Below are 25,398 nucleotides of genomic sequence, written 5' to 3'. Positions count from 1 at the left end.
AGTGTGGAAATTTGTGGTCACTTTCATTGACTTCCTGTCAAAAACTAGGTCACTTTCACTTGACAACATGGGCAAATAGAAATGTGTTTGATCACTTCTATTTTGTCTTTTCACAGAGTGGTTTGATGAGTCCATTCAACAGCCCTCATATGAGTTTCATTACATCTTCAATTTAATATTAATTCAGCATGCAATGCAATAATAGCTATACTGTCTATAGCTCCAGTTTGTTGCTGATGTGAGTCATGTCTCCTAAACTTCTTTCAGTGGAAAGTCAATCTAAGGTCATTTTAGTCTATTTTCTGTCACAACACTCCTCTGACCTCCCACACACAGGAAGACATGACCTCCGGCTAACCTTGATTCACCCGTCCCTCACTACTACAATCAAAATCACGCAAACCTGTCGGGGACTAGGCTACAACATCCTGTCAATCACTCCTCAGCTCCGCCGTGATTGGTCGCCCCGCCTCCTTCTTTCTCTGTCGGAGGAGGAGGAGGAGGAGGAGGTGGGGTAGGGACTCGCAGGTTGGCAGCAGCAGCAGAGGCAGAGGCAGCACCGAGCAGCTCCGAGTCCGACCGAGAGAGAGCCGCTCCTCCTTTGTGACTGAAACTGACTGACTGACTGAGAGTGGCGGAGGAGCACAGCATAGAGCCGCACCCTGCCTGCCTTCACACCTTACACACACCTCACACACGGTGCAAATCACTGCGCACAGGTAACAACCGCTCAAACTACCGGAAGAAAGGCGAGGGAGGGAGCCCCACACAGGTGAAGAAGGAGTCTCCCCGCAGAGACACTCACACAGTTCACCGGACGGAGAGAAAAAGGAGAAGAGAGAAAAAGAAGCAGGAATAGACCCACAGAAAGAAAACATTAGATTTTTTTTTATTTGTAATTGGTTCCCACTTCCTTTGTTGCGTTGGGAGTGAGAGAGCGCAGGTACGAGGAGAGCAGCAGCAGCACATTGTTGGGAGAAGTCGACGACGACGCGAGCTGGATATTCTGGATAAACGAGTTCACGCACAGTTCACAAGGAAAGGTGAGTTCATGTTCGTGCTTTTTTTTTTCTCTCTCAGTTTGTGTTTTTGTGGAAGGAATTTAAGTTTGAATCCAGAGCCGGAGCTGGAGCTGGAGGGTTTTGAGTTTTTTTTCTTTATTCATTTTTGAGCTGCTGGAGTCTATTGTTTCTTCTCCAGCGGGGAGGCTCAGGTCGCAGCACCGTCAGGCTGCTGCAGAGGCATCTGTGTCTGTGTCTGTGTCAGGGATCTGGACCTGATTATTATTACAGCCCCAACATCTCCAGCTCTTCTCGGAAATGATCCCATGTCAGTCGCTGTTGACCTCCTCCTGTCTTCACCCATCCTTCATCCTCCACTAGATTCAACAAGTCAGTTTTATGTGTCCTGTTTTTGCCTAAGTTAGTCCTATACAGGGAGCATCCATCCAGATATATGCAAATGTATAGGACAAAACAAGCTTGTGTCGTCAACACACTAGTGTAGGTATTTGTTACCTACCTGTACTTGAACGCAGCCCTGCAATAAATTCCGTCATTGTGAAGATTAGTTTGGTTTGTTTAAGCTCTGTTGACACTGTCACGCAGTGTTGACTCAGCCCCTGTGGCACCGACTGAGTGTCAAACTGCACTAAATTATAAAGTATCATTTTCTCATCCTGTTGTAACTCGTGTATATGATCAAATATCAGCTTCAGACACAGTTTATAGAGTAAACTGCACAACTTAAGTCTGTAGTGTCATTTTTCTGTGTTAAGGAGAGAAAAGCTGCATGTTCTTATAGATTTCAGGAGCTATAATCAGTGATTCTGTGGCAATAAATGAATTAATGCATCCTTTTCTCCTTTTGATCCATCTCTCAAATCTGATTTAAAGTCACCACTAAGGCTGAGTATCGATTAAACCATTGATATCTTCATTTTGAACCACTAATAACACCTGTTTTTAATATCGATGACTCTGGTTTGTTTGTGTTTACACCAGCGCTTACAAAAAACATGCTCATTTTCCTTATTCCTTTAGTTTTTTGTTGGTATTTTACCGACACGCTTGAACTGAACCACACGATTTAATAAATGATGCATGTTTAGGCTCGAATCAAACTCTCAGTGAGTTCCTGTCGCCCTGAGGGGAAAACGCGTGTTTAGTCCAAACAGATATGCCTGAAGATATGATGAGCAGTAAATCAGAGCGCTGGACTGGAGGATGTTTGACTTTTTTCTTATTTTTTTAATCAGAAAACCAACACTACACAAACTGAGGACTCAGCTGAGTTACTGTCAGTCAGATGCAGGTCGTCATGAAGTGGGTAGATGAGTAGTTAAGTCAGAAAGATGCAAATGTGCAAAGATAAGTCTGCAGGGATATGTTGACGTAAACCCCCCTGAAACCATCAGGTGAATAAATGACAGATACAATAACACAGGTCAGTCTAGAGATTAGTTTCCTTAGCGACGGAGTTTCCCACATTGTTTTAATAATAAGACGCTTTAGGTTTAAACACACGACTCTTAGGCAGCAGTTTCTTCCTCCTTCAGATTATATTTAGCTTTTTTTCTTCTTTTTGTCCGTGACAATGTCTCCACTGGCTCTGGTATGAGGTAATTCATTTAAAACTGTCTCTAATTACAGTATTTCTGATGCATAGCAACAAACTTCATATTGTGTATTCATCAGATTCTCTTTGGCTAAAAAAACAAAACAACAAAAAAGAAAAACAGCCTCTGCAGGAAATGTGTATTTTGTGGGTTTTTGTCTCAGTGCAGCAGAGAGAGAGAAAACAAAAAGCTCCAGTTGATCGTTCAAGACGTTGGTTTTTCTTTTTAATCCAATCAGAGAGAAGTGTCTAGTGCGTACGTCTCAGTGATTACATGTCGAATGCGGGTGGTGGTGTGTGTGTGTGTGTGGGGGGGGTCATTATGCAGATGACACACAGTCGTCGGCTCCAGTTGGGGTTTTTTTTGGCCAAATTTCACAGCTGGAAGGAAACGCGGTTAATTGAAACCAATCCACCCAGAGAGGGAGGGAGGGGTGGTGGTGGTGGTGGGGGGGGGGTGAGCATGAGCAGAATTTGCCCTTTTTACCTGGAATGAGAGATCACAAACACTATCGACTGTTTCCCACCGCCGCCGCCTGAGCTGCAGTGTGTGTTTTGTAGACTCTGTGTGTGTGTGTTGAAGTGCTGCAGCTCGTCCTTCAGAGGGAAAGAAAGAAAGAAAAAGAGAAGAGAAGAGAAGAGAGTCGGGTGTGGCTGCTCTGGTAATGACCGGTTTGCATTCAAACTGGTGTTTACTGATTCAGCCCGGTCCATTCACACACACACACACACACACACACATACAGGGACACACAGGAACACACAAACATGTGCGCATGATGCACTGAAACGCACAGTCATGCAAAAACCCCGAGCCACTGGAGTAGTGAGCGGAGCCAGATGTTGCTCAGATGTTTAGAAGCAGGATCTCTTCTCTCCCTGGTTTGAATCTATATGTTTTCCTCTCTGTGGTGTCAAACAACTGGGTCACATCGCTCCGTCGTTAATCGCTGCTTCCGATTGTCTTCTCTGCGTGACGGCTTCGTTTCAAGCTCCTCACGGTGGCGTTATTATGATTGTTGTGTTATGTAGATGATGGATGTGGTGGAGGCTGTGGTTGCACATCTGCTGCTGCTGCTGCTGCTGCTGCTGCTGCTGCTGCTGCTTCAGTGTCTCTGTTGCTTATGAAGCAGCAGGTGAGTCCTGACTGGTGTTGTTGTTGTTGTTGTAGAGTTCAGACTTTAATCTTTACAAAGCTGCCAAACTGTTTTACCATCTACATAAAAGACCTCAAAGTAAACCCAAACAACTTAGAAACCTAATTTACCGATGAGCCAGCAGCACATCCAGCTCTGACTGACTCTGAAACTGTAAATTATGAAGCTCAACAGGCCTTTTCCTCCCTATTGTGATAAAGATTAAAAGCCTTAATGCACATAAAACAATTAGACATTGGGTTAATTTGTGATGTTGACATAAAACTGAGTGTTAAAAGAGAGAAAAGAGGTGAACGGTGACGTGAATCAAGCAAAGAGACTTATAACTGTCTCTTTTAATGTGATTTCTGTGTTGTTATAAGTATGAATCAGTCACTTCCCGGAGTGTAAATCCTGTTAACACTTACGTTTTTGTGCAGATTAAATTGTGCAGACACATAATGTTGTGAGTTGTTTTTCCAGTTTTGATGCTAAGCTAAGCTAATAGCTTCATATTTCATGGACAGATAAAAGTTTGCACCTTGTTTTCTAACTCTGCACCAGAAAGTGATGAAGTGTTATTTTGGTTAAATGACCCTGGATGGTTTATTTATTGATTCTCTCTAATTTAAAAAAGGATACAGGACCAATCAACATTTTATTATCACCTCTAAGTTGTGGTCACATGTTGGTTAACTCCCACTGATCTACATGTCCATGAACACACACTGAAACAGTTTTAAATGTTCAACAACCTGTGAGAAAAGGAGCTCTAGTGACCTCAGAGCTCAGGTCAGCCTCGTTTAACATTTCCAACGTATCCAGATGTGTATTAGATATGTTCGGATCAGACATTAAGTGAGTCACCAACCTGATATCCATTGTGTTTTAATAGTGGCCGACATGTTTCTGTATCTGAGTCTTGATCTTTAAACTCTGGCAGGTAGAAGGTTGTTTGTGATCTTTGACTCAGAGATTAACCAGATTCACTGGACTTGATTTCCTTGTTTGCAAAATTCACTGTAACAGGTGATTAGGTTGTGTTATAGCTGTGTTATCTGTTACGCATGGCGGCTTTTTTTTATCAGTATTGAAGACCAAACAAACCTCCTCCTGGTTTTTTCTTTGCATATCTTAAAAAGACATTTCTTTAGTTTGTTTTTCATGTTTTTAGATGCAAACAATGCTGATAACTATCCAGTTAAAGAAGCCAAAGTTCCTCAATGATCAATATTGTTCCAACAAGACGAATCAAATAGGTCGTGTAACGCTGCTTCTGTATAAATCAGGAGCGATGTAGTTTTAAGTTTACACAATAACAAATATGAGCAGACGTCGGTCAAACTGAGATTAAATCAAACCGAGCTCAGACCACAGACCTCACACAGACATAATAAAGTGCAGCCGCCGAGGTGATTAAAGTGACACTGACGGGTTCAACGCGATGCGACACATCATCACAGACTCAGTAGGTTATTATGGATGCAGGTGAAGAAGCAAGACAGGAGGAAAGACAGTTTAGTTTTCATTTTCTTCTTTGCATTCCTCCTCTTCCTTGTTGAAACTTGCTGCCTACATTACCCATAATACAGCCTGACAACCATCCTGTTGCAGAGGCTCCGATCCGTCGGACTTAATGCAGGTGCAGGTGTGCGTGTGTGTGTGTCTGTGTGTTTACTAGACTGTTGAGCCCGGGGCTTCGTGTCCTGTGGTGGTTTCAGTCACAGCACACTGAGCTCAGCAGGATGATGACGTGTCTCTCACACATGCAAATCGGTGCCAGAATCACTGAACATTTGCAAAGGCGGGAAACTGCTCCTTGTTAAGGGTTAGTTCAACATTTTGGCAAATTGGCCCATTGCCATAATCCCTAAAAAAACAAAAACAAAAAAACAACTCTGTCTGGTAACGTTCTGTTATTATCTCATAGCGTGGTGAATGTGCAGGTCACAACTTGTCCACCAGAGCGTTTTGGAGTTGTTGGATTGTGTATTTGATGAGTTTGATGAGGGAAACCAAGAAATCCCATTAGCCTCCGTAGCGTAGCTCTGAGCAGCTCGCGGCTCTGCTCCGCCGTTCTAAAAATAGCTTGCACCGACAATTAAAGGTAGCGAACCTACTGACTATAGGGATTATGGCAATGGGCCAATTTGCCAAAATGTTGAACTGTCCCTTTAAGGACGTAAGCTTGTCTTGCTTCTCTGGAGTCTGTTGTTCGCTGTGTGAGGAGCAGGAAATCCTCCACCTGCAGGAAATTCAAAGTGTCATATCGATGCAAAGACTGATGCTACTGTGTGATCTGTAATAAACTGCAGCAGTGAAAGTGTAAAGACAAAGAATGATTCTACTGCAGATCAGCAAAGATAATGGTGCACGAACACACACACACACACACACACACACACACACACACACACACACACACACAGGAAGGTCAGAGAAGTCACTGTGACCCTGTGAGAAGACGTCACGGCTGAGTTTTACTCAGAAAACCTCGTCACAGACTCTTGTCATCTCTCACTCTCACTCTTTCTCAGTTAATCTGTAACATCAACAGGTGGAAAACCTGTGCCCACACATTTAAATCCACAAACACCTACTTCATCATTATCATATTTCCTTTCACATAAGATTTCCTCTCGTTTTGACTTTTGTGGCTTTTTTCTCTTTCACTTCCCCCCCTCAGTGTCTCCACTTGATTTGTGGAAAGCTAATGTAGATCAGTTGAAACTGAGTAAAAGTGTTTCTGGGACATGACTCACTCGATCAATGTGTCGCCTCTAATAAAATAATATGAGTTTCTTTCCCTTTGTTCCGTCGTTGTTGCTTTAATCAAAGTCTTTTCCTGCGAATGTTTCTCATCCATCACTTCGTCCTCCAGCCTCTTAAGTTTCTCCCTCTCTGCAAATCTTTCTGTTTTTGATTTGGAGTTTCTCTTCACACACACACACCCTCGGTAAGACAGTGGGTCACTGAGGTTCCCTCCCTGTGTGTGTGTGTGTGTGTGTGTGTGTGTGTGTGTGTGTGTGTGTGTGTGTTGTGCGTGTTTGGATTGAGATTGAGTTACATAGCTGGATTGTGTAATTGTGAGGTGTGTCTCTGCTGTAGGGAGCCGCTCTGCTGTTTCCATTGTTGAGAGAGTTTAGCAGGGAGTGGATGGTTGTGTGTGTGCGTTAGTGTGTGTGTGTGTCGTAGTCGTTGTCTCACAGGGAAATACAGAATGTGTGAGCGGCCGTTGTTGACTCAAAACACTGTGCACAAGTTTACCGTAAACAGAGGATTGAAGCCCGTTGTTGTCGTCGTCCTTCACATTTCTGTGTGTGTGTCTGTGTGTGTTGAGGTGACGTGCTGAGCTCTGGTTGGTTTTAATAACGCCGCCATAAACCCCTGGCTCGCTCCTCGTCCCTGTTGTGACTTGTCGGTCCTGTCGGTGTTTGTCGTTAAGCTCGGCGGTAACACGATGATCACAGACGTGGCTGCTCATCAAGATTTTCAAGTTTATGTGGATTCACATTCAGCTCTGTGTTGTGTTTTATTTCTTCCTCCGCCGTCACACTGTGGTTTTTAATATACAACCGTTAAATTAAAATAATAGTTTTATTGATTAGTGATGATAATTTCTATCAGCTGTGATCAGCGTTTTGATGTTGTGTCATTTATTGTTGTGATGAGAAAACTGGGACTTGGAAAAATGTTCTGCACAGTTTCCTGGGGCCCGTGATGTCAGCGATGATGTCATTTCTGCAACTCCAGATGTGCGAGCCGCCGGACCTTCGGGTCGGTGTCGGGGTCAAGCCCATCGCAGCACGGCGCCGTGTCTCCCATGCAGATGAGGGTGTTTTGCGAAGGGTTTTGGTTGTTCTGATTAACGAGTTTCGATGAATATTAAGCGGTTGCCATGACGAACAGCTGCAGGCCACATCAGCTGATGTTCATTAACTTGGTCGCTGACACGCTCAGGTAGTTTCACTTATGGTTTCAGGCAAATCACATTCTAACAGGTTATTATTATGGGATGGGCTCCAGAAAAACATTTATTTTTAACTTTTCTTTTCTCCCCCCCCCCCCGCTGTGACATTAACCACAACAACAGTGAAGTGCCCGTCGGTGTTTCTTCCTTGTACTTGTATGTTTGACGTCTTTGTGTGAAGGTGACATCTAATTTAAATACTTTGAATTCCAGTTCCAGCTCAACGCACCTCACTTTCCATTGGTGGCAGTTTATTTATATGACTGTGAACTATTATTAGACAATTAATGTTCTCTGGGTCGAAGAGGTTTGTCTCCTGACTGGAAACACAAACTTAAAACTCCATATGTGTTTAGTTTATCACTGTAATCTTTTATTTATGTATATGTATGTATGTATGTATATAATTTGCAAGTAATCAAGTAGTTTTCATAAGGGTTAGGCCTTCCCATTAGCCTCCGTAAAATAGCTTGCACCGCTAATTAAAGGTAACGAACCTACTGCTATGACTATAGGGATTATGGCAATGGGCCAATTTGCCAAAATGTTGAACTATCCCTTTAAAGATTCATATTATAGATTCAAATATCATCAGTTTACCTACTTAAAATAATAATCTGCATAAGTGTAGTTCTGTGTGATTGTGATTTAATGAGTTTGATTCATTATTGATTTTGTATTGAGGTCATGTCTGATGCTTTGGTTCAATAAAACTAATAGAAAATCTCTCTCTCTCTCTGTCTCTCAGGCTGAAGACTCCAGTGTCCCGTGGTGTCTCCCCCCCTTCACCTGTCCAGCTGATGGCATGCCGATCTCCAGCCCAGCAGACAGGGCGAGTCTGAATGACGCCCTCGTCCTTCCTCTCTGTTTCCTGACTGCAGCTTCCTCCTCCTCCTCCTCCTCCTCCTCGTCTCTTCTCTGATCGCCCCCGGCGTCCACCACACTCGTCTCGTCATGGATACGCTGACGGACGACACAGTGGGATGCTACTACAACCGCTCTGTCAAGTTTTTCTACGAGGAAAGCGGCAAAAACATAAGCGCTCACTGGCGCAACCGCGACTACGTGATCGTCACGCTGGGCATGGGGGTCTGCTTCATCGTCATCTTCTCCAACCTCCTGGTCATCGGGGCCATCTTGAAAAACCGACGATTTCACTTTCCCATCTACTACCTGTTGGGCAACCTGGCCTTGGCCGACCTCTTCTCAGGTATCCGTCCGTCCGTTGACTTCATGAGCTCCGGCATTATTATTGTAACTCACTACTTCTGTATAAACTGCATCACATCTGGTTTTCATGTTGCTGCAGCTCAGTCAGAAAGCACAGCACTGGGTCTGAGGTCTACCTGCAGAGCTTTTAGGATGTTTCTGGTCATTTATTCTTAAATCTTAGAGTAAGAGATGCAGAAAGTCAGAGAGATAGAGTGGGGATGGCGTGCCGTGCAGCAAAAGGCCTTGCTTTTAGGACTAAACTTTGATAATGTAGTTACAGCTTCTAACAATTAAAAAATGTGTCACTGACCTCCTGTCTGCACTCTGGACCTTTATACTGTTTGTTATAAAACTTTTACAACCTGTGAAATAATCAGGCTGTCTCCTTATGAGACCTCAGAGTGACAACACTCACGTATCTCTGCTCTGAGCTTCACTACAGGTCAAAGGTTTGGATTTTGGGGATGTATTTTTACTGCACGATCAGACTTTGCTTCCATTGATATTCACCATTTTCCTCAGTTCACCTTTTAGGTATGCATTGATGTTACCAGACTGTTGCTCAATAAATGTTAAAGAGGGTTGAGAAGATTTTGCAAGAGTCACAACTGAAGTGTAAAAGTAACAATACAACAAACAACAACAACAAATAACAATAACAAAAAACAAATCACAGTTTGCATTATTTACTTTAGCTCTTTGGCTTCTTGAGAGTTTTGCATATATAATAATAATACAACAATCCTGATAAATCTCAACTGTGTTTGTATGTCTGACAAACTACCACAGAAATGACTAGAGAGAAACATCCGGGTAAAGAAACAAGTGTATAGATTTGTTTGAAAGAAGGAGACACTGAAAGAGAAATGGTGTCCAACAGAGAAGTTCATTACATCCTGAAAAAAACTAGAAGAAACTGGAGGTTGTAATGAAATTATAACTTCCAGTTTCTTCTAGTAGAAAGAGCGTTACTGCAAGGGCCAAATCTCCAATTGAGCTTGTGTCTGGAGACTAATCGGATCAATCGCGTGCGTCCCATGAATCAGCAATCTCTTATTGATGAACTTTTCCAGGCACATTTCCTTAAAAAACTTGTGGAACGAATGCCTCGTATATACTGTGCTGTTGTTAAAGCCAGAGGAGGTTAGTTAGAAGAAAGCAAAGTCAAATATCTGGTAATTATAGTAAAAAATGATAAGTAACTCTTTATAATTATGACTATTTTGTTGCAAAGTATACCAATGAAACTATCATCTTCTTTTTGGTCCATATTTGTTCTTGCTTTCAGACTTTTGGCCTGCAGTGTTTCATCATATTAAAATGCTGTTTTAATGATTTCCAAATAATAATTTCAAGCCGTTGTTCCAGAGAAGTCAGGTTACTTTGATGTCTTTGACGTCAGCTGCTGCATCAGTTGAAACCTGCAGTCATGCACAGCTGCTTCTCTTTGTCACGACGACGCAGGTAGAAATCTGCCGTGAGGTCAGCGGAGATGCTGCTGATATGTGTGGGTTTATAAAACAGCGCTGACGGGTGTTTTGACTCGTCGTTGTGTGCCGCCGGCGTGCGTTGACCTCAAAGGGCAGAGACCTGCTTCTCTCATGATTCAGGAATTACACCTTTTGATTCAGAGGGGTTAAATGCTCCGGACCTGCCGCCTGCCGCCTGCCGCCCCCGCCGTCACTGAGATTTTCCTGAATACTTTCAAAGCCAGTTGTCACAAGGAATCAGTGAGTGTTAGTGCAGCCGCAGCTGTGGGCTCACACTGATACAGGACCTTTAAAAACCTGATGTTTCCTAATAGTGGAACTAATACAAACCATGAGTGGAGGGTTAAGTGCAGTTGGACAGTCTGTCCATCTTAGTGAAAACTGTTTACCTCCTTCTTCAGCTTGAGTTAGTGCAGGTTTCAGAGTTTAAAGGAGACATATTATGCCTCTTTTCCACAAATTAAAATAGTTCCCAGGTGTCTTTAAGACATGTCTCTGACATGCTTCGGTCAAAATACTCCAAGGATCAAACATCACAGCTCTTTTCATCCAATCAAAACAGCCCTGTTCAGAACGGCTGGTTTCAGTGCCTGTCCCTTTAAATGCAAATGAGCCACTGCTCGCCCCAGGAACAGCTGGTAAAACCACATGGATTTCAACCTAGGGAGGCTGCAAATTACAGATTTTTTTTGGTCAATTCTCACATTTTGGGGGCCGGAAGGCAAGACAAACACCCAAATACATGTCAAAGAGCCTCCAAAATGTGATATTTCTATAATATGTCTCCTTTAAAGACCGACTCTGTAATAAAACCCTGTCTCTCCTCCTCCTCCCAGGTGTCTCCTACCTCCACATGATGTTTCATACCGGTCCCTGGACCATCAAGCTGTCCAAGCACCAGTGGTTTGTGCGTCAGGGCCTGATCGACACCAGTCTGACGGCGTCCGTCCTCAACCTCCTGGCCGTGGCGGTGGAGCGCCACCAGACCATCTTCAACATGCAGCTGCACAGCAAGATGAGCACGCGGCGGGTCTTCGTCATCATCGTCTTCATCTGGCTGGTGGCCATCATCATGGGCCTGGTCCCCACCATGGGCTGGCACTGCCTGTGCGACCTGCCCAACTGCTCCACCATGGCGCCCATGTACAGCCGCAGCTACCTGGTGTTCTGGGCGCTGCTCAACCTGCTCACCTTCTCCGTCATGGTGGCCGTCTACACCCGGATATTCATCTACGTCCGGCACAAGAGCAAGCAGATGTCGCAGCACACGTCGCAGATGAGATACAAAGAGACGGTTCTGAACCTGATGAAGACCGTCTCCATGATCCTGGGTGAGGACGCACGCACGCTCACACACGCACACACACAAGGAGTGGTCAACATGAAGACTCTTAATTCGTCTAACCGTTGGGTGTTGAGTCATCAGTGCTGCTCCTCTGAAGTGGTGTCATCAGCATGAGCGCCTCCTTAATGTGGACTAACAGCTCTTTGTTCAGTTTGTTTCATGGGATAGTTTTACCTCTAAAACCGAGTTGTTTTAGAGGTAAATGCAGAGACTGCTTGATGAAAAACTGCCTCCGGCGGGAACGCACATCAGCGGTTTTGCATGAATTTACCTCTAAATCAACTCCGTCTGGTAACGTTCTGTTATTGTCTCATAGTGTGGTGAATGTGCAGGTCACAACTTGTCCACCAGAGCGTTTTGGAGTTGTTGGATTGTGTATTTGATGAGTTTGATGAGGGAAACCAAGAAATCCCATTAGCCTCCGTAGTGTAGCTCTGAGCAGCTCGCGGCTCTGCTCCGCCGTTCTAAAAATAGCTTGCACCGACAATTAAAGGTAACGAATCTACTGCTAAGACTATAGGGATTATGGCAATGGGCCAGTTTGCCAAAATGTTGAACTATCCCTTTAATAATGGTATGAAAATAAAAGTAACTTAATATTTTCCAACTTTTTCTGCAGCAGTCTGTGGTGCGACAGACTCTGTAATATCACTTCTACTGATTCTGTCCCTTATGGAGGTGAAGCAGATTATTTTACATGGATTTGTTATTTTAGCAAACAGCTGCTGAGTGAGTTCATAAAAACTCCAGATTTTATTCTTTTTCCTGTGTTTTTGTTTAAAGTGTTGATGCAGAAGAAGATATATCTGTGGTTTTTAAGAGCCCAAAACCATCTCAGTGTAGTTTTACATCCCCTCTTTCGTTTCCTCTCTGGAGATCGAGTAACAACAGGTCTGTGTCAGCCAATCAGAAGACAGGAGGCTCTGATCCTCGTTTCTGAGTTGTTTTTACTTTATATTTTTATTCAAGCACTCAGAAAACAGAAACAAACTTAAGGTTAGATGAGAGGTGTGGGTGGGCAGTGGGCACCTAGCGTAGCTCTGAGCAGCTCGCAGCTCTGCTCTGCCGTACTTAAAACAGCTTGCACTGACAATTAAAGGTAACAAACCTACTGCTATGACTATAGGGAATGGGCCAATTTGCCAAAATGTTGAACTATCCCTTTAAGTTTTTAATTAAACTTACGTATTTCTCTAGAACTGAGGAATATAAAAGAAAAACATCTTCAGTAACTGACAGTTGTCTCAGTTTTGCATGGAAATACCGACCTCTAAGTCAAACCTGCAAGAAAAGCAAAGATGAAACACAGAGATCAGAATCGAACTGGAACTGATTATGACGATTGTAACTCTTTGTTTTTCGGGGCCGTTCAGTCGTCCAGACGTTATTCTGTGAGCTTTTGAATCTCTGCAGAATGAAAAGACAAACATCCAGCGCTGCTCCACCTCTCTTCTCTCTCTCTCTCTCTCTCAGCTTGTCTGTACTTGTTAACTAAACCAAACTCCCCTCAACACACATCCACTCCTTTCCCTCCTTGTTTTTAAAGCTGAACTGACCCTGCTGCTCTCCTCCCTGCTCTGCCCTCATGTTATGTTTTTTTTTTAAATTTTTACCCAGCCTCCTTTTGCTCTGCTGCTGCTGCTCCTGCCCTTGCGTTATGAACTTTCGATTAAATTCCTCCAGGTTTTTTTCTTTTCTTTTTTTAATTTTTTTTTTTTTTTTTGAAGAAATATTAGGCGTCTTTCTCCCGTCACTCAGCAGCCGCGATCCAGCACCTCTGGCATGTGAGGAGGGTGAGGAAACCCTGAGCGTGCCCTGACAGGGAGCCGCATAGTTCAGTTACTGTGACAAAAAACAGCTCCTCTCCTCCTCCTCCTCCTCCTGCTGCCCGTACGACACCAACACCGACCGCAGAACGAGTATGTGTGTGTGTCTGTGTGTTTGTGGGTTTCTGTGCTTGTGAGGACCGACTGCAGCTTTTTGACCTTGAGACGTTCAGAGCTGTGACGGTTGTGAGGCTTAACAAACTGTGACTGCGGTCATGGATGGGCGGGTGAATGAATGCGCTGCAACATTGTGCGATCGTGTAGAGGCTTGTGTGTCGTTTTTTTTTTCTTTTTTTTTCACTTTTTGTGTATGTGTGCATTTATTTATTAGCAGCGTGTGTGTTTCATGTGTACATAATGAATTCCTCAGCTGCCTCGTCCATCGAGTGTTATGATAATGAAACGTGATCATACAGACTAAACCCAGTCCACATGCTGACATGTTATGCATCTGTGTGTGTGTGTCTGTGTGTGTCCGTGTGTGTGTGTGTGTGTCAGTGTGTGTGTGTGTATTGTCTACAGAGGAATTTACAGTACATTCCCTCGCTCCCCTTCGCTGCCCCCTACTCGTACTTCTTCACATTCTTTACAGCTCCGTCTGTTCAGTCTCTCTCCTCCTCTGAAGAAGTACTCCTTCTTTATCTCTGATTGTTCGTGTTGATTTGAAGTTTTGAAGTGTTATTGCAACTCCTCTAATGACCTCCTGCACCCTTCACCTCCCTCTCTCCTCTCCCCTCCCCTTGTCTCCTCTCCTCTCCTCCTTCTTCCTCTCCTCACCTCCCTCTCTCCTCTCCCCTTGTCTCCTCTCTTCTCCTCAATCCTCTCTACCTCTTTTCCTTTCCTTTCCTTTCCTTTCCTTTCCTTTCCTTTCCTTTCCTCTCCTCTCCTCAATCCTCTCCTCTCTTCCTCCCCCCTTGTCTCCTTTCCCCTCGTCTTCTCTCCTCTCCTCCTTTCCCCTTGTCTCCTCTCCTCTCCATCTCCTTGCCTCCTTCTTCCTCTCCTCTCCTCTCCTCTCCTCTCCTCTCCTCTCCTCTCCTCTCCTCTCCTCTCCTCTCCTCTCCTCTCCTCTCCTTTCCTCTCCTCAATCCTCTCTACCTCCTTTCCTTTCCTTTCTACCTCCTTTCCTTTCCTCTCCTCTCCTCTCCTCCCCTCTCCTCTCTCCTCTCCTCCCCTCTCCTCTCTCCTCTCCTCTCCTCTCCTCTCCTCCTCTCTCCTCTTCCTCTCTACCTCCTCTCCTCTCCTCTCCTCTCCTCTCCTCTCCTCTCCTCTCCTCTCCTCTCCTCTCCTCTCCTCTCCTCTCCTCTCCTCTCCTCTCCTCTCCTCTCCTCTCCTCTCCTCTCCTCTCCTCTCCCCTCCTCTCCTCTCCTCTCCTCTCCCCTCCTCTCCTCTCTCCTCTCCTCTCCTCCTCTCTCCTCCTCTCCTCTCCTGCAGGCTGCTTCGTGGTCTGCTGGACGCCCGGCCTCGTCGTGCTGCTGCTCGACGGCCTCGGCTGCGAAGCCTGCCACGTGCTGAAGTACGAGAAGTACTGCCTGGTGCTGGCCGAGTGCAACTCGTTCGTCAACCCCATCATCTACTCCTTCAGGGACAAAGACATGAGGAGGACCTTCAAGGAGATCCTGTGCTGCCTGTTCCGGCGGAGGGGCAGCAAACACGAGGGCAGCTCCACAGCTCACTTTAACACGCTGGAGCACGAGGTACTGTCCGAGAGCAACGGAGTCGAAGACAGCAATCACAAAGAGAGCAACTCACACTAAGGACTCTTAGCAGTATAATAATAATAAACCCCTAGAGAGCAAACTGACTGTAGATGAATGACAGAGATGAGCTATTCTACACATAGTACGACCACTACATGCCTCCAGTCACAGTGCAGTAAATACATGTAGATATAAAACGACAAAACTTCTCTCTTTTTTTTAAAGTTTAGTTCAGTTACAGCAGCTTTATTAGTTCATATCTTTTGTACATTGACAGTGTATCAGAGGAAGCGTGACAGGGTGAGAGAGGGCACTCGCAGTGGCAGCTACAGAGTTTCACATCACTGTGTCTCTGCCAGGCCGCAGCCGTGCGTCATTCTCACCGTCATTCTCACCGTCATTCAGCAGCCGCCACCACACGCTGGGGTTTTTTTTTTTTTTTTTATAGGGAAAAAGCTAAAGCTAAACCACCGTGCACACCTGCTCAGCACCCAACAGCACAGACCTCCGCCCTCGGGGTCAAAAGACGATGACGTGTCAGTGCTGTGTGGCCCCAGAGAAATCCAGTTTCAGTGTAGAAAAAACAGCATAATCAATAGTTAATGAATTTTTCTCAAGCTGCGTCGAGTTCGTCATTGTCCCTCTGTGTCTGTAAAAGCCAGAGGAGCCGGACGCACCATGTCTTCAGCTCAAAGGTCAAATAAGATATCAGAAAAGAGACTTTTAGGGCCGTAACTCAAGATAAAACCATGAAGTGAGGGCGTTTTATATCCAAAAAGGTCAAAGGTCAGCTTTACTGTGACGTCATAATGTTCTGTAAAAACATACATTGTCATTATTCATCGGGAAAGAAGGAGAGATTGTGGCTCGTGTTCTGCAGTGAAGAAGAGCCAGCAGGGGTTGATACAAGTGTGAAGTTGCAGTGATAAAATTGTCCTTTTTTTTTCATGAACGAACCAGCTGAGAAAATGCAAAAGTTTTTGTTTTTTTTAATAGTTCTAACACTAATTATTATAAGTGGATGTCAAACGCTGCAAACCTGTATGAGTCACTTCAGTTAAAATGTTTTGATTTTCTGCTTGAGTCGATGTACGACGTTAACACGCTTCTGCTTGTTCTGTGCCAACAACAGTGACGCCATGTTGAATGTAAAACCTCACACCTGAAACCTGCAGCTATTGCTTTTTTTTTTCTTTTTTTTTCCTTTACCATCTACTCTACCAACACTTTCTGGAAGGCGTTGCACATTCATCCATTCTCTGAAAAGCCACATGCATGTGAACCGCTGGGGCAGAGAATAGATGTAGCAGTTCAACACAATGAGCCTGTGGTTGACTTGTTAGAAACTAGCTGATCTGTGGTAAATGCCCCTCACACTTTGCTCCGTTCGGTTTAATGGTGAGTTTCATGTCTATTTCAATCTCTTAGTGTGAAACGCTCACTTTATATCAAACTAAACTTCTGCATGATAACGATCAGAACAGACATGAGGCCTGCGATGGGTCACACCATCAAAAACCACAAACACCTGGTCAGTTTGAAGCAGTTGTAACCTTCACAGTCCTCTGAGTTCACACTGGGCCAGAGATCACACCCACATATATACACCTGGCAGAAACTCAGTAACATCCAACGGCCACAGCTTTTCCTTATTGACCCTTTTTATGGTCTGTTTTGCATGAGCAGCTGCTGCTCTCGTGTTTCTGTACAACATCTCAGTGAGCTGCCATGTCTGTGAGCTGTAAAAAGTTCAGACGCCTCCTCCTGCTGGTCCGCTCGCTCGCTCTCATTGATTATTATTGCAGATATTCAATCAGAGGCAGCCTCAAAGTCAAGCAGTGAAGTAATTGTACTGGACTAAAACACTTATTTGGATGTATTATCGTTTTTTGTGACAAGCCTTGAACCATATAGTGTGTAGTTAGTCTCACGCAGCTGCAGACTCATCAGTCTTCAGTCAAATGTGTCATTTTGAGTGTCTATCATCAACATTTAGACATTGAAGCAACAGAACTGATCTACATTAACTCTATAGCTGACCAACAGTTAGTTGAGTGTATTTCCTCATTTATTATTCAGCATGAAATAGTCAAGACTTCCGTGATTGAGCGTTTTCTTCACACATGCCGTTATGTTTTGTTGAGACATTATCTATCATCGTTCATCTATTTTGACACCAAACTAGAGTCACTTACTGTCTTTGCCAGGAACAGTAAGTACAAGATGAACCACCACCACCACCTTATACCCCCACCGCGGTCTGTGGTCTCTTGATGATACGTGTGAAGTCTCTTTGTGCCACGATGATAATGTTTCTCCATGAAACATGTTTTAAAATCCCGTGCACTGCACACATGTACATTCATGCAGGCCGGCAGGCCGGATGTCCAAGTTTCCATGAGGCAGACGTTGAGCTGGACATGAAGGATCAGTCACATCTAATAAAACGAGGCCTTAACATCGTCGTCAGCTGAAATCATCCCGTTGTTGACTCACACACACCATCGTTTTCATGTTGTCTGCCGATGTGTGCACGTGTGTGTTCGTGTTGTACAGTTTTAAACCGGTCCAGATGTGCGCTGGCGGTTAGAGTGGGTCATCGCGCCTCGCCACATTTCCTCTGACTTGTTACTCTGGCATGTTGGAGGCATGGACTCTGTCATTCTGTCTCTCTCATACACACACACATGCACATGCACACACACACAGCCTGTTTATTGCTGTCATGATTGTGTTGTTCCGTGTGTGTGTGTGTGTGTGTGTGTGTGTGTGTGTGTGTGTGCTTGTGTGTCTGTGTGTGTGTCTGTGTGTGTTCAATCATTCACAGAAACTCACTCACTGTGTGTTGAAAGTAAAATATGCAGTGACTCATGATCAAAAGGAGGATGAGAAAACTGTTAATTATTAACTGTAATGCTCTGTAGAGGGAAGTGAAGGCCATTTCAAAAAGGGATAAAACACTATATTATATTCCAACTTTTTTTATTATTATTATTATTCTTTTTTCTGATACTTATTTTTGACTTTGTATTGTTTTGGCAGTTCAGAAACGTTTTTCTTATTATTCCTGGTTTATTTTTGTACACACACTTTGTTCAACCTAACATGAATAAATGCATAAATCCGCCTCCTCCGTCATGTGATTCGTGTGGTCGTCGCCGTCTGTCCCGCTTCGTCTGCTCCTCTGGCTGCTCTGTCATAACAAACCTGGTGAAGCTTAACATCTGGATTTGTGTCAAACGCTGTCGGGGGTTAAATCTGTTTTTCATATCTCAGCTGGTTTTAGCTCTTTTTTTTTTCTTTGTTTTTTTTTTGCATCATCTACCCATAACTAACCCAATCTCTCTCTTTTTTCTTCTCCACTTCCTGCACCTTTTTTTTTTACCTGGTTTCAACCCTGTTCCTCTTCCCCTCCTCCTCCTCCTCCTCCTCTGTCTCTCCACCTCTTGTCTGTAGAACTTTAAGTCTCGCACTGCCATGGTACAGAAGAGCAACGGGACGCTACTCAACGGCGACGGCTCGGACGAAAAACCTGCCTCTTCAGAAAACTGGAGTTAACTTTAAGCAACGATAAAAAAAAATACAACAACAACTTTTCAGCAGCTGCAGAGAGAGAGAGAGAGAGAGAAAGAGAGAGGAGGAGGATGTGCGTGCACACGGTCTGGAGTGTGTGTAAACGAGCCCCGAGGCCTGTTTCTCCTCAGCAGGCAGACTGTTGTGACAGGATCACAAACTGTTGATTTTATACCTCTGCGCCGGTGATAAAGCTACGTTCAAGATGAGTCGACCAACATCTGGCATCAGCTGGAGCTGCTGGGCAACGTGACGGATGCTGCACGTAGATATACATCGTCTTGTTCAAATGGAACCAAGTGGCTTGTTTGCCCTCAGCAGGCTACATGGAGGTAAACTGGGCTGTTTGCACATCATGGGGGAGGTGAGGGATACTGACATTTCCTGTTTGGACATAAACAACCTGTCAGCTTCCCTCCTCCCAAAAAAAAACAGACGGTGGTAGAAGAAGAGGCCACTGAACAACTGGAACATGTCGACAACATGACTGAAAGTGTGTGGAGTGACCGGCAGAACAGAAACAATGTGACACAGGTGATTTAAAGTGTATATGTGTGCACACAGGAGTCAATTTATAAGGTACACAAAGGTTATGGATGTTGCAGGTCGTGGTGCTGCATCACACACAGAGGGATGTTTGACAGAAGAATAGAAACACCTGTCGGATAGATGCAGTAAATGAGTTTCAGCCTCCAACGCCTCTTGTAAAATCAAGTCGTCCCTAATGAACTGGCAACCAGACTCACTGGAAATGTGGAACTGGAACTTTAACCAGGATTCATGTGCACAAACTCCTCTGAACCTCATGGAGGAGACAAGCTTCCACATCTCACATTGTTTGTTTTTAAGTGCTTTGTTGGTCGCAGTCGAGAACAGCATTTGGGTTGCCAGGTTGTGGAAAAACACGAAATTTGCTCAGTGTTTTAACGAGCGCCTTAATTAATGCAGGAATTAAAAAAAGATAGATAGAAAGAAAGAAAGTTTGAACAAAGCAAGTTCAGCCAAAACCATATTTACTGTTGCTGCTTTTTTCCTCAACGATATCGTCCAATCACCTTTTTACGCCTCTTCAGCCGCCGCCGTCGTTGTCATGGCCACCTGGTTACCTTCAGTTAGCTTACCGGTTTATAAGTCTAGTTTAATTATTATTACTTTGATTTTTTTTAACTTCCTGCCACATTATTGAACTATTTTTTAGCAATAATGGCACGAAGGTGGTTTTTTATTTTTTTTTTTAATTATCTGACTTTATTGTTAGAATGATTAAACTGAAGACCTGATGGATCGTTTGCTACTTTCCTTCTATGAACAAACTTGGTTCACATGTTGGTAAATCATCATCAATGTGACAAATATTAATATATTGCAGAATTTAAACACCGACCACATTCATTTGTCACATCCGAGCAACAAAAGCTTTAAATATTAATGGATTATTATGATCCAGTGAATCGTTAAGTAGTGTATTACCATTTTCCTTCATTAGGATTCATAACCCAGTTTTAAGAAACGGTCCAGTAAAGGGTTAAGTTGTATCCAAACCCTCTCTTCAGGTCTAAACTTGTAACATCTTAAATACAGATTATTATCAGTTTTTACGCTAAATTTAGATAGATAATTTAATTTTATTATTTGGTTAGGAGTGGTATCCAGTGTGGTTGTTTTTATAAAGGTTATATGCTATAAACAGCTCCTTCCTCCAGGTTTTATTGTTGAATTGTAATATTTTTTTGCCGCTGTGCTGCTAACACTGTGCTGCTGTTTGCGTCATGTGAGTCGACTCGTCCATATGCCGGAGAGAAATTATCATTTGCCTTTTTTTTTTTTCCATAAATTGTTTGTGAGACAAACCTTTTTATTATTTATGATCACATCATTGTGGTAGTATATATATTAATGTACAGTATTTTAGTGCACTTAAAGAGAGGCAACTCCATAGCAACCATAAAGGGAAGTGAAGCTCGTCATGTTTCATCAGCATCAAACCAAGAAATTTTTTTTGTGAAGAGTGTCGTGATGAAGCTTTTCTGGTAAACGTACTGCAGCTAATTAATGTTACATCTGTGTAAAACTGACATCAAGGTGTTTCAGTCTCGTCCATGATCATCTGACACTGACACTGAATGTGACATTAAAAACTCACAATGCAACAATTTCTCCTTCTCTCTTCTTTTTTATGTCTTTCAACCTTATTCAGTCTTTTTTCAGTCTGATTCGTCCCACTTGTTTTGGATCTCTGGAGCTCATTGACTTTCACTTTGGAACCAGTTTGCTTCATTTTCTTCCTTTGTTCCCTCCAGATTCACTGAGGGAGGAACGTTGGCCTGTTTTTGCATGTGAAGCTCTTCTTATCTGATCACCTATTATTTTCCCCAGCCCTCCTCCGTCCCGCTCCCTCTTTGTGATCTGAATCGACTCCTTCCTCACGTTGTTGTTACCCAGGGAGAATCTCTTCAGTGATATCGGCTCTTTCTCTTTCTTGTCCGTTGGCAGCGAGAACCTCTGCTGGGAGTTCGGTTTCTCCTTCCCCAGGTTATCCAGGTTCAGTTTGTCCAGGGAGAAAACGCTCTTCTTCCTCCTCCTGCTCCTGCTGCTGCGTTTCTTATGAGGCAGCGCCCCCTTCAGTTGACTCCAGGCTTTCTTCACAGGTGACTTCTTCTTCTTTTGCCAGAGAAAGGTTTTCTTAGAGGAGGAGCCGCCCATCGTCCGTCAGCCGGCCGACCTGCAGGAGGAATGACAACATGAAACGCCTCGATTGACAGATTGGTCTGGAATCCAGTTTGGACGGTAAAATAGTTTCCAGCAGGTCACACGGTCCAGTCCAACATTCAGAAACCTACGTATATTCATTGTTTTTCACATTCCCAAACATGAAGTAGCCTAATGCATTTATTATGTTTAAAGAAATGGACGCCTTGAGGTCAAGTTCATGTTTTTTCTCTCAAGTTAATTCAGTGGAATTTAAATTTGAACATTGCACCTTGAGTTTCATTTTTCTGTTGGATACAGATCAATACGTAAACATTCAACAGAAACCAAAAAAAAACAAACAAACTAACATTTTACTGACGGCACTATTGGGAAACGTGAAAATATTTTACCACAAAATTAGAAATTACTGTATAACCAACAAGAACTTTCATGTCCTCAATCATGTGGTCAGCTCACGGCTTAGTGTTTGCATAATATTCATACAATACTCACAAAAAGTTAGGGATATTTGACCATAATATCCCTAGAAACAGTTCATGCTACAGTGATATTCTATCATGAAAGCCTTTTAAGTAGAAGCATGCAATGGTAATGTCTTCATCTCAAACAAAAGCTACTGTAACAACGTTCAGAAAAGGTTAAATTAAATTCACCTGTAAAGGTTATAATGCATTTTAGGTGCATTCTGAAATTTAATCCAAAACCCAAACATCATAACTTTTTGTGAGTAGTGTATATCACATTTCATGCTAATAGGTGCAATACACAGTGATGGAGATAGATTCAATATATAAGATATCTAAAAACATATGTAATGATTGTTGTAGTTTTTTGAATATTGTATCACACACACAGGTAGCCTACATAAAGACAAGTGAACATACACACCTTGTTTCCTCTCAGCAGGCGTTGGTTCGCTCTTCACTGAGCTCCAGTCTAAAAGGGATGAGCTTGTTTTTTACCTGTGACATCATGTGATGGGTCTGATTGAGCTGATCAGATTGGAGTCAACTGTCGCCGCCAACAACAACGATCATCAAATCACAATTTATCTTCCTCCGTCTCTGTGAGTCTCTTCACCTGCAGTTGGACACAAACAGGAAGAGACAAAACTGGTTCTGTCACATTCTCAGTGGTTGACGGTTCCTCCTCGAAGCCCCAACAGGGTTTTATATTCTGCATCATGGACACTGGAGATTTATTTAGTATGTGTCTGTTTAACACACAGGAAGTTCAATAGAGGTTTTTCACAGTAAAAGCTTAGATTGATTCTGTGGTTCATGATTTTGGGCTGATTGAAACATTTCTTGGTGGCTGCGGCTGTGTCAAAGGAGGTTTAAGTACGGTGGCCCAGAGGGCCCAGCACACTGCAAATTCATCAATAGCAAAACCTGCATGGTACAAAAAAGAAGGAATCCATGTAGGGAATGGTACACAACTTCTATGTTTTAGCATTAGCTGCTAAAAACATTTAATGAAAGGTTCAGATAGAAAAATCAAATCTTACATTAAAGCTTCTAGAGCTGTGTTGATGTTGTATATAATGTTATATTAAAATTAATTTCTAACTTGAAATGAAATGAAATAACGTTGACCATTAACTGTAATAAAAAGGTAAAACTTTGCTGCTAATTTGATCACAATAGACAAAATGAAACAATTGGAAAGCTCCATGTTGCATAGTTTAAATGTAATATTTTCAGTAACATTAGCTGCTAATTTGATCAGAGATCTAATAAAATGTTCAGAAAACTTCAAGTTTATCCTTCGGACATCAAATGTCGAGGAAAATTTAAAAATGTTTTTTAGTAATTGCAGCTGATAATCTGGCTTTTAATTATCATCAAGCCATGGAAGTAGACTCCTCACTTGGTCCTGTTGATGTTTTTTTTTCTTTGTGTTTGATATCAAACCTGAACGTTTCTCTACCATGACGGGTCTCACATACTAAAATAAGCCGTTATCTGTTTCTTTGTCACTCTGTTGTTTGACATTTTTTGTTTCTTCTTTCTTTGCACCCTGGCACATTTACAGAACTAAAAATGTAAATGGCAGCATCTCACCACAAGTCACAGTTTGACAATCTGTCCAAGTAAGTGTGGACTGTCCTGTTCACACCACTGTATCTTAAATACGCCAAACTGACAACTTCCTTTTTTCCAGGAACTTAGCTGTGATAACAAAGACTTCCTCTTCCTTGTGAGCTGAAAATCCTTCTGGTCTCAACTTCAAGTCTTCAAGTCTGTAGTGGCTATTTGTAGCTACGACAAAGTCTTTGGTTTCTTGTGTTCCTCAGGTTCTTCTGGGTTTATATGTTCCTGTTGTCTGGGCTCTTCTGCCTTTGTTGTTGTTTTTTGTTTTGGCTTCATGTCACTGTTTTAAAGGAGACATATCATGCTCCTTTTCCACAAATTAAAAAAGTTCCCAGGTGCCTTAAAGACATGTCCGTGATTTGCTTTGGTCAAAATACCCCAAGGATCAAACACCACAGCTCTTTTCATCCTCTCAAAACAGCCCTGTTCAGAACGGCTGGTTTCAGTGCCTGTCCCTTTAAATGCAAATGAGCCACTTCTTGCCCCGCCCCTTCTACCGGTCCCAGCACTCACAGGTAGGGGTGGTATTAAGCAAATTGTAAAACTAATGACATCATTGTCAGACAACTGAGAGAACAGCTTGTAAAACCACATGGATTTCAACCTCGGGAGCCTGAAAATTACAGATTTTTTTTGTCAATTCTCACATTTTGGCGGCTGGAAGACAAGACAAACACCCAAATATGTGTTAAAGAGCCTTCAAAAAGTGATATTTCCATAATATGTCCCCTTTAAAGCAGAAGTCTTCAACAGGGGGTCCGCGGAGGTACTATGTGGGTGGTGGGGAAAATTTGTGGTAGTTTGGACAATTTTCTTAAATTTTTTCGGTTCCACATTTATGTTTAAAATAAAAACATAAATTTGAATATCTTGTAGCCTATCCATGATTATCATGCAATTGACAGACATTGTTGATAGTCGCATTGGTATCGGTTAACAAGGTGTGTTTAATGGCAGTGGCACGGCCCCCTACTCACTCCTACCTGTACATGTGTAAAATAAAAACAAGCAAATATGAACTTGCGTATTATTTGAATAGCTTAGTATTGAATGCACAGCTACATTTATACGTGGCACTGGCCCCAGATTATTATAATACACAATGTTTTAATATAGTAGGTCTCTGCTCCATCTCTCCATCAGTTTGGGGGTCCGTGGCCTGAAAAACGTTGAAGTCCCCTGTTTTAAAGTAATAAATGAGTGACATTATTAAACCAGACATTTCACTTGCTCAGACTTTTCTCTTTCCTCTGTTTCTCCCTGTGACCGGTTCACTGAGTCAGCTGACGGGGGTGAAGCCGGTGCCTTGCTCGCGGGCACCGCCACGTGGAGGGAGACGGACACTGACTGACTCCTACTGATCTATTTCCCAGTCACAGTCTGAATCTGCGAGCGTCTCATTGTGTTTGATGGTGGTGGTTATTATTGTTCTTCATTAGCATTTAACGTGACGCAGTCTCATCGGACCTGTCAAAGCTTCTGCAGCTGCTTTGGATCCAAAACACGGAGGGTTTGATGAGCAGCATCATCCCGATTGGTCCACGGTGTGACGTGCACGGGGGCGTGGAGCCGGCTGAGGTGGGTTATTCTGCCTGTCACAGATTTTTTTTAATTCACATGTAGGATCGTTTTTTGACCGATTTCTTGCCAACGCACCGCTAATGTTGAACTTTTTGTGTCTTGTCATCGTTGATTTGTTCCAGTCTGCGGCTGCATCACAGGGTCCTC

The 25,398-nt window shown here is 43.2% G+C and overlaps 1 protein-coding gene across 1 annotated transcript; it reads left to right on the top strand.

Annotated features, from left to right (window-relative positions):
• The first annotated feature begins 631 nt into the window (after positions 1 to 631).
• lpar2b (lysophosphatidic acid receptor 2b) lies at positions 632 to 19,273 on the top strand. The gene is made up of 5 exons (XM_085784925.1): positions 632 to 1,043; positions 8,471 to 8,932; positions 11,261 to 11,755; positions 15,027 to 15,289; positions 18,749 to 19,273. The coding sequence occupies exons 2-5, from the start codon at positions 8,677 to 8,679 to the stop codon at positions 18,848 to 18,850; spliced, it is 1,116 nt and encodes a 371-aa protein (XP_085641051.1). The 5' UTR covers positions 632 to 1,043; positions 8,471 to 8,676; the 3' UTR covers positions 18,851 to 19,273.
• The last annotated feature ends 6,125 nt before the right edge of the window (positions 19,274 to 25,398 follow it).

The sequence above is a fragment of the Trachurus japonicus genome, chromosome 1 (genome assembly GCF_045865225.1).
Source record: "Trachurus japonicus isolate A0001 chromosome 1, Traja_1.0".
NCBI lineage: Eukaryota > Metazoa > Chordata > Actinopteri > Carangiformes > Carangidae > Trachurus > Trachurus japonicus.
The sequence above is the reverse complement of the archived record's forward strand: the minus strand, read 5'-3'. Positions and strand labels throughout refer to the sequence as shown.